At 65.2% G+C, this 9,132-nt stretch overlaps 2 protein-coding genes across 2 annotated transcripts; both read right to left on the reverse strand.

Annotated features, from left to right (window-relative positions):
• Positions 1-2,534: 2,534 nt before the first annotated feature.
• Positions 2,535-3,108, reverse strand: RNF224 (ring finger protein 224). The gene has a single exon (XM_063636670.1). It carries the CDS (start codon positions 2,999-3,001, stop codon positions 2,543-2,545), a length of 459 nt encoding a protein of 152 aa, XP_063492740.1. The 5' UTR covers positions 3,002-3,108; the 3' UTR covers positions 2,535-2,542.
• Positions 3,109-5,290: 2,182 nt separating this feature from the next.
• Positions 5,291-8,116, reverse strand: CYSRT1 (cysteine rich tail 1). Its single transcript, XM_055270239.2, has 2 exons — positions 6,356-8,116; positions 5,291-5,974 (listed from the first exon to the last, which is right to left on the reverse strand). Exon 2 carries the CDS (start codon positions 5,964-5,966, stop codon positions 5,532-5,534), a length of 435 nt encoding a protein of 144 aa, XP_055126214.1. The 5' UTR covers positions 5,967-5,974; positions 6,356-8,116; the 3' UTR covers positions 5,291-5,531.
• Between the last annotated feature and the right edge of the window lie 1,016 nt (positions 8,117-9,132).

The following is a 9,132-nucleotide window of genomic DNA, read 5'->3' on the forward strand; positions in this document are numbered from 1 at the left end:
CTAGGGGGGACGCACGTGTCAAGAGACATTTCCTCCTGCCCCGGCCCTGTCCTCACAAGCTGGATTCACACCCCTGGGTCCCCTGAATTGAGCCCTTGGCCGCCACCCTCCCTCCCTACCCCCTGCAGGCCTCAGTGACCATCCCCCTTTCTCCATCCGCAGGGGGATGGCTACAGTGACCTCAAGCAGTTGTCAGGCGAGCCCAGTCGTTTCAGGGGTAGACTCGAGGGGGCTCCGGCTCCCCGGCTCCCTTGCTGGTCCTGACTGGAAGGCCTGGCTAGTGCCGAGGGTGCAGGGTGCCGGGGCTCAGGCCATGAGCTGGGGAACCTGGGGACCTCCCATATCAGGTGTCATCGAGGACACTGTGGATGGTCCCGACTTAGACTTTGGCATTTGATACTGAACAGTGACGTCTCGGCTTGATAAGGGCCCCACGCCCTGGTGATGGGGAGCAGGTGGGGTCCTCACACCACCTTAAGGCTCCTGGCCCTGAAGCTGCTGCCTTAGCCTCCTGGGCCTGGTCACCCCACCCCTGGGGCCCCCCACCTGGACCCCCTCCACCTAGTGCCCTGGGCTCAGGTCCAGGCGTCCTCTGCCTCACCCTCCCTCCTGCTGCCCAAGCCTGGCGTCTCTTGCCCTTGGGTCCTGGAGGCTCAGGATGGGGCCACCCAGCCTTGGCCTCACTGTCCCTGGGCCTCAGCCTGGTCCTAGGAGCTCCTACCTGTGTGGGTGGTGAGGGGGCACCTGCAGGGAGGAGACACGGGGCGGGAGCAGCTGCAGGTCAAAGATCCCCTGATCGCGCACATGACCTGCTGGGTGCTGAGCCCATTAATGTTTACCCAGGAGCCCAGGCCCTCACGGGGGTACCCTCCTGGCCCCAAGGCCCCTAGGCCTCGTCCCCATCCTGTCACTGTGTGGCTAGGACCTCCAAGACCAAGCCCAACCCTCCCAGAGTGGGGCTTCTCCCAGGGGTGGGCTCCGAATCAGGCCAAGGGCACTGCAGGGCGGGGCACCGGCCCTCGGTACTGGGCATCCCCAGCAGGCATCCGTGTGACCCAAGAGACACACTACACCCAGCCAGGCAGGATGCTAGAGCATGGCTGGGTCTGCCCGGGAGTCGAGAGACGCCAGCCCCCCCACTTCCATGCACCTCAGGGCTCCCCAGACCTTCTCAGGGTCATCCCTGCCCCCGGCAGAGCAGGGGAGGGAAGCCCTTTGCACCAGGCGGTGGGGGAGGACGGGCTTTTTCATGTAGCCAGGGAGGGCACCCAGCCCGAGGTCAGAGGGTTCAGATCCGGGTTCAGGGCAGGGTTGGGCCCAGCAGGCTGCTAGCGGGCTTGGCCCTGGTATAGCCAGCGACGGCGGCCGGCAGCCTCCATCTGCAGAGGGGAGGACAGAGCTCCCTAGACCACCTTGCCCACCCACTGCCGGGCCCAGCGCACAGCTCTCCCCAGCAGAATCCCAGCCGGCCCCACCGCCTGTGGGGTGTCCCCTAGGAGGACAGGGCCTCTTCCTGCCCTGGGGTGTGGGGCAGCTCCCCCAGAGGCTCACCCTGCCCAGGGGCTGCTGGTGCCCTGCTCTGCTTGCTGCCCAGCCCCCGCTGCGCACATGGGGACTTTGCCCTGGAGAAGGTAGAAGCTTCTGAGTGTCCGCTCAGCAAATTCTCTTCCGTCTCCCTCCTGCGCCCTCGCTCTGGGGGTGGGGGGCAGCAGTCCTTCCCTGGGGCTCCTGAGTGACAGCTGCTTCCAGTGGGGGTGGCGGTGTTGCAGCACTGACTTGGTGGTCACTGCTGTCCACAGTCTCTGGCCCCAGCCCCGGCCCCTCAAAAGGGTCCGTGTGGTGGCTGATCGGAGACAGGAAAGGTTCAGCCAAGGATGAGACCAACTGGGCTGTGAGACCTCAGGCAGGCCCCGCCAAGGCATCCTCTTCAGTGCCCGTATGGCTTCATGCCTGCACGAGACCCTCCCAGAACCGCACCCGACACAGTAGGAACTCCAGGAGCTTTGTTGAGTGGGTGAATTCACAGGGCTGCCATGCAGAGCAGGGAGGAAGGAGGTGGTCTTGCCACCCTCCTGGTACACCCCGGGGACGTCTGTGGGAGAGGGGAGACCTGCTCTGGGCAGCCCACCAGGCACAGCCGGCCTGGCCCTGCCCCTCCAGCCTGCAGCGCAGGCCCCCGGAAGTGGCCTTCGCATCCTCGTGGGAGCCATCCTTTGCGCTGCGTCTAGGCCCAAGCCGGGCTTGCCGCCCACTCAGACAGCAGTGTCCTCACCAGGCACATCCGGTCGGGCTAGTCTGGGGTCTGCTCATTGTGGCCAGGACAGGTGGGAGGTCACCAGCCTCCTGCAGAGCGTCCCAGTCCCCAACTTTAGGCTGTGGCCTGGGATGTTCACGGCTGGGATGACACCACCCTGCTGGGCCACACGAAGCTGCGTATAGGACGCTACTGCCAGGTTGTTCTGAGTGGGCTGAACCCATGATGGTGCGTGGTCAGGGGTTCCAAGGCAGGCATTTCCCCTGCAGGGGTGGAAATGGCCAGAGTTCAGACCTCGGGGCTGCCTAGGGGTGGGCAGCAGAGGCTGCCACAGCCCCAGCAGCAGTATCTGGGCCGGGGGAAGTGGGGCTGGGGGCCCAGGGCAGGGCACAGCCCAGCTGGCTGCTGAGTGATGGCACTGCCTTTGAGGGAGGTGAGGGGCAGGGGTTCCAGTCTTGCTGGCTCCCGCTCAGCCTTGACTGCCAGGAAAGCAGCCAGGTCCAGGTCTAGCAGAGCCACCCCTCCACGAGGCGTGGGCGTGCCCTGGCGGCACTGCGGACAGGCGATCCAGCACTGCTCGGGTCCCCGTGCGTCCAGCCGCCGCACACACGCCTGGCAGAAGGTGCGTCCGCAGTAGAGGCGGCGGGGCAGGTGCCCGGAGAGATCACAGCCCGAGCAGCAGATGATGCAGTCTCTCCTCCGGGGGCCCCCCTCCTCCGAGGCCTGGGGGCCCTCTGGCTGCAGCATCCTGCCAGAGGGAAGCCAGCAGTGGACAGGCCGCCTCGAGGACCTTCTGCCTGGATGGGGTGCTGGCCCCAGGAGCCCACCCCAGAGGTCAGGCGCTGGGTCTGTGGGGCTGGTGCGTGCAGATCTGGGAGGGAGCATGGCATTGGGGCACAGGCAGACAGCCGGGTCTGCACACCTCTGGTTCATGTGGGCGCCAGCCGGGCAGCCTCCTGTTCCTGCAGGAACCCCCTGGCCCAGCCCCAGGCCCCCACCCTCCTGGCTGACCTGAGCCCAGGCCTCTTACCTGTATGGGCTCTGCTGGGTGGCTATGTACAGCCACGGGGTGGCTGGAGAAGGGGGTGGGGGACCCAGGGCGCCCTGCGGCTCCCTCCTGGGTTGCATTACTGGCCTTGCACGGGAGTCAGGAGAGAGGCAGGTGGCCAGCTGTGGCGGGCGTGGGCTCCCGTTTCAGCCACAAAGCCTTGAAACTAGATCTAATGGCACCACCCACTTGCAAGAGATAAGGTGCCCCCCGCCCCCTGCCCACCCCCTCCTGTCCAGACCCAGCTAGCTTCTGCTAACACCTCATCCAGGCTGGCCTTGGGGTCCATTCCCCCACTCTCAGGCCTTCTCTCCATGCTCACACTTTTCCCCACACTCAAAACCTCCCTCACCTCTCCTCTCCTCCACCCTTGCCCTCCCCCTTCCTTACCCTCCCCCTCCCCTCCCCTTCCCTCGGCTCCCTTACCCTTACCCTCTCCTTCCCTTAACCTCCCCTCCATACTGGAATGTTTTCCTGCCTTGGTCTCTGCTCACGTCTCTTCCTCTAGGAAGCCTGCCAGGGTTCCCTGCTGGCTCAGAGCCCTCTGCAGACTTTGCCACTCTGCTTGTCTGTGGATCTGGACGGCAGAGGGCTGCACCAGTCCACATGGACTCCAGGTGGCGCACCAGCTCCGTGTCTGGGGATCCCCGCTCCCAGCCGGGACCCCAGGCAGCGCCAGATGCCTCCTTGGTGGGCAGCTCCCAGCTGCTCTGTAGCCTCCAGGCCACCCCGGGAGGCCCAGGTTCCGGGAGGTGTGATCAGTGTGTCCACACTGGACCACAGGCAGAGCAGAGTTGAGGGACCAAAAAGGGTTGGGATGGGTGGGCAGGACCCCAGGACCACTCACAGCCCCACTGGGTGGAAGCAAATGGCCCCTCCTCACCCCTGCCCACCTTCTTGGCAGTCTGCCCCCAGGACTGGTCAGACAAGTTCCCGTGGCTGGCCTGGGTGCGGTCACCCTCCAGTGGGGGCCAGTGACGGGGCAAGGCGGGGAGCCTGGCACGCTAAGTCCCGGCACAGGGTCAGGGCAGTGACCCATCCGTCCCATGCCTGGAGACCTCTGCATGCCACGCGCCTGCCCTGCCCTGCTGTGGAGCCGGTCACCATGCGTCAGGGAAGGGCTGGCATGGCGTGAGGACCCGTCTGTCCTGCGTGGCCAGCTCGGCTGCCACCTCCTCGCCTTGTCTCTGCCCTGCCCGGAACACCAGGGCGCCCCAAGCTGGCCTCAATGCTCACTCCCTGCCTGGCACCCTGGCCTACAGTGGTGAGGCAGTACCTGCGCAGAGCAGCCTAGCGCCTCGTGCTCAGCCCCAGAGAGGCCCCCACCCGGCTCAGCAGACCAGAAGACGGCCCAGCACCCACGGCCCCAGCCTTCTCCTGCCTCGTCCTCCAGGCCTGGTCCAGGCCACCTCCTCCCGGAAGCCCAGGCCCCGAGGCAGGACAGCAGGTGGGCAGGAATTAGATATTTCCTGGGAAACTAGAAAAACATCCCAGCCGAGGTTGGGAGGTGAATCACCAGTGGGCAGGGCGTGGTCCTGGCTGTCTGGCCTCTCCTGTCCCAACCTTCCACTCCCTGAAACCTGCAGCACCTACCGCACCCACCACCCTCCTGTCGACACGCTCCTCGTCTTGGAGGCCTTTCGTGGGGTCCCCCCAGTTCCATGCGCCGTATCCTCCTGCTGTCCGACTCACGGACTGACCCCAGCTCACAGTCTCAGCCTGGGCCCCAGGGAGCGCAAGTCAGCTCAAATCCAGACCTGGCTCAGCCAGGGCCGTGGACACGCTGCAAGCCCTCGTGCAGCCTCTGGGCAGACCCGGGACCTGCAGGCCAGGGGAAAGTGTGGACGTCATGAGGCAGTGGCATCCCTGTCCCCACAACGTCCACGGTGATTCTGTGCGTGTGTGTCCTCGGGCCCACATAAAGGGGCAGATGCCCTGTGCCCAGCTACAGCCCCCTCCCAAAGGAGCCTGCAGCAAAGAAGAGTTGCTGGAAGATCACCCTGCTTTATTGCCTGGGCCTTAAGGTAATCAGGGGTGTCTCTCTCCAGCTAGGGCCTGGGATTCCGTTTCAGGAGCTCGGGCTGAGCGGCCACCTTCCTGGTGGGTCCGTGCCCCAGTCCCTGGTGTGAAGGGGCCGACGCCCATGACAACAGCCACCCCGAATGTCCGGGCACTGCCTGAGCCACATTTGCTGAGGTCTGGGTCCTGGCCCTGGCAGAGTGGGCTGGGCTAGGAGATGACACAGCAGCAGCAGCTGTGGCAGCGGCAGAAGGGGGGGCAGTGGCAGCAGCGGCAGCAGGGGCAGCAGCAGCAGTGGTGGGCGATGTCATCCCCACGCCCCACGGGCGGAGGGCCAGCATAGGTCAGTCCGGCCGGGCGCTGACTGTTGCTGTAGGGGTTGCCAGGCTGCCACCAGGCCTGCTGGTTCTGGATGGGGGCAGCCCCCTGGTTACCCTTGGTGCCCTTGGGCCCTGGGACCTCAGTCGGCTGCAAGAGGTGGGTTGGCTCCGGGGCACAGGGCCCCACTGGCAGCGGCTGCATCTCCGAGGATGAGGAACAGGTGGAAGCTACCTCTAACTGCTGCCCGAGGTCAGGCCTCAGGTGAGCCCGGGGGATGCTGATGTGGGCATATGGGTTCTTGACGACCATCTCTTGGGGGTCCATGGTCCAGCCTGCAGGGGTGGGCAGAGAAGACAGACACGGACTCAGTGGAGTGGGATGGCTGCCCACGAGCCTGCGGCCCAAGAAAGCCCCCACCAGGAGCAGCGTGCCTTGTCCAAGGCCAGCATCTCCAAGGCACCAGTGCCTGGTGTGCGGTCACCTCCAACTGTGTGTGCAAGGCTAGTGTCATGGGCGTGAGCCAAGTGTGAGCAAGCAGCAAGGGCCGGTGTCTCCCAGCTGCCACCCCTGCCAGGGATCCTCCCCCTCCCCTGGTGGCATTGGTCCTGGGATGGAGCTGGGAATGGGGTCGGGGAGGCTGAGAGATGGGAGAGAAGGGGGCTGACCCTGCAGTGCCCCTGAGTTCAGGGCAGTCCCGGCAGCCAAGGGCTTACCTGTGGTGGCAACACAGCAGTCTGTCCTCTCGGTCTTCTGAGCTCTAGGTCCCAGTGCCGGAGTTGAGCGACTGGCAGCCGCTTTTCCCTCCTTGGGAGGGGCGGGGCCATGGGGCGGGGCTCAGAGATGGGGTTCCCAAGATCCCAAGAGGCCCCAGCAACTGGAGCACGGCAGCTGGCCCACCCCTCATCCTCAGGTGGGCGGCAGCCCAGGCCTGGGCTTTGAGGGGCACTGCCAAACCAGTGACTCAGCCCCTCACATCCAGGGCATGGCCTGGGCCCTAAAGGGCATCTGCAGCTTGCCAGAGAGGAGGGCAGGAGGTGAGCCTGAGGTCATGGCTCCGGAAAGGAAGTGGGGTGAGGCCCTCAGATTCCCGGGCCTGCAGTCCTCAGCCATTGCTCACACACCTCAAAGCCTCGGCTGAGGCAGGGCTTCTGAGCCTCTGAGCCTCTTCTTAACAGAGACCAAGCTGTTTGAGAGCCACAGGCTCTTGGAGGCTTTCTGCTTTTTTTCTGAGACAGAATCTCGCTCTGTTGCCCAGGCTCGAGTGCAGTTGCGCGATCTCAGCTCACTGCAACCTCTGCCTCCCAGGTTCAAGTGATTACCCTGCTTCAGCCTCCCGAGTAGCTGGGATTACAGGCACCCACCACCACGCCTGGCTAAGTTTTTGTATTTTTAGTAGAAATGGGGTTTCACCATGTTGGCCAGGCTGGTCTCAAACTCCTGACCTCAGGTGATCCGCCTGCCTCGGCCTCCCAAAGTGCTGGGATTACAAGCGCGAGCCACCGCGCCCGGCCGATTTTTGTTTGAGACAAGGTCTCTGCCATCCAGGCTGGGGTGCAGTGGCATGATTTGGCTCACTGCGCCCTCAACCTCCTGGTCTCTAGTGATCCTCCCACCTCAGCCTCCTGAGTAGCTGGAAGGACTACAGGTGCACCACCACGCCGGCTGATTCTTTATAGAGACGTAGGTCTCACTATGTTGCCTAGGCTGATCTCAAACTCCAGGACTGAAGTGATCCGCCTGCCTCCACCTCCCAAAGTGCTGGATTCCAGGCGTGAGCCAGCGTGCCCAGTGGCTTTTCTGCTTTTTTCACTGATAAAAAATGTTTGATTTGCACGTTTTGTCACAGGTCTTATCTTACAATCAGTGACACGGACTTTAGACACTACTGATATTTTTAGCTCATTTCTCAAACTGCAGTTACCCTCTGCCTGGCGGGCGTGGGGGCCACACGCGCCCCCCAGCGTCCCCACCCTGGGCCCCCCGCCTCCAGCCGAGCTCCAGCTCCATCTGCACCGGCGCAGGCAGGGGTGCAGCGGGCACCAGCGAGTGCCGCGGGGGCGACCCAGGGCAGTGGGGCCCTTGGGGCCCAGGGGAGCACCAGCAAGGGCGCGGTCCAGTCAGACGTGGCTGTGTAGGGCCAGTCAGACCGGTCGGGACATGAGTTCAGGAAACCCGGCCCCGGTTTGGGGAGAACTGGGTGCTCCTGGGGACCCAAAACGAGAGGCCTGAGACGGGAGGTCCACTGCGCAGGCGCCGGAAGCCACGCCCACCTCCCTGCCTGCCCCTTGCGTGGGGCCTATAGCGCATGCGCGAACAAGGCAGGAACCGGCCGTGGAAATATTGTTGCCCAGAAGCCCCTGCGCTCCAGGGTTTCCCGAAAGACCCGGTTCGGATGTGACCAATACTCGGCTTGGGGTTCTCCAATTCCGAATGGCGGGTCTGAAAAGGCCCGGCCTGGGGGGCGGGGCCTCGTGGCGGGGGCGGGGTCTCATCCCTTACGGGGCGGGGTCTCGTTGAGGGGGCGGGGCCTGCGGCCTGGTGCTTCCTCGGGCGCGCGCCCGGTCGGTGAGCAGAGTCTGCGGCGGAGCTGGGCTCCCGGCCCTCCCCAGGCCCAGGCTGCCTCAGTTGCCCCACCATCTTGCCAGGGCCCCGTAAGGACCCCTCCAGCAGCGCCCCTGTCACCTGCACACCTCTTCCTATTGCTCTTATGAGTGACACTCGCCCGAGGCCCCACGGAGGGGCCAAGCCAGACCCTATGCGCAGGGCCGCTCCTCCAGCCTGTTTTGCCCACGCGAGCTCCCGCACCAGCGGCACCATCCCCTCTGGGCTCAGCACTCTGCAGGCCCTGGGGCTCTGCCTAGAGCAAGTGCGGCCTGGCCAGTCCAGCGGAGAGAGGAGCTGAAGGAGGCCAGGCTGTCCAGGGCCAGGTGCGGGCTCCAGAGTTGGTCACAGCGTGGCAGCGGAGGCCCTCGAAGCCTTGGTCCCCTGCCCCACGGTGACCAGCAAGCCCGAGGGCTCCACAGGCAGAAGGCGGACCCAGGAGGGCAGGGAAGCCCCGGGTGAGGAAGCGGAGAGGCCCGGGCCTGCGCGCTGGAGTGCCAGGGGCCACCCTGTCCGGGCAGGTGCGGTCCTCAGGGCCGCCTCCGCCCCACACTAGGCTGCCAGCCTGTCCTTCGCGCACTCCCACCGGGCCCGTCCGTCCACCGGCCTCGGCCTTCTGATCCGCTCCGCCCGCCCCGCTCTTGCCCATTAGGGTCACAGCGACCTATCTGAGCTACGGCACCGGGCACAGGCGGAGCTGGAGGACTCGGGGCCTTCCCATGGGGTGGGGGTCGGGGTTAGGCACCGGTGGGCCCTGGGACCAGCTCCCCTGGGATCCTCCGCGCAGGTCCCCTCCTTCTCACTCCAGCGTCCTGAGGCCTCCTAGTGTGAGGGAGGAGAACAGCCGGATTCCCCTCCTGAATTTGGGGAGGGTTTGACCAGGACCCAG

Source organism: Symphalangus syndactylus, chromosome 3 (assembly GCF_028878055.3).
Source record: "Symphalangus syndactylus isolate Jambi chromosome 3, NHGRI_mSymSyn1-v2.1_pri, whole genome shotgun sequence".
Classification (NCBI taxonomy): domain Eukaryota; kingdom Metazoa; phylum Chordata; class Mammalia; order Primates; family Hylobatidae; genus Symphalangus; species Symphalangus syndactylus.

What these genes read in the sequence shown, in the direction of transcription:
- CYSRT1 (XM_055270239.2), bottom strand. Translation starts at nt 5,966, where the DNA reads ATGGACCCCCAAGAGATGGTCGTCAAGAACCCATATGCCCACATCAGC.
- RNF224 (XM_063636670.1), bottom strand. Translation starts at nt 3,001, where the DNA reads ATGCTGCAGCCAGAGGGCCCCCAGGCCTCGGAGGAGGGGGGCCCCCGG.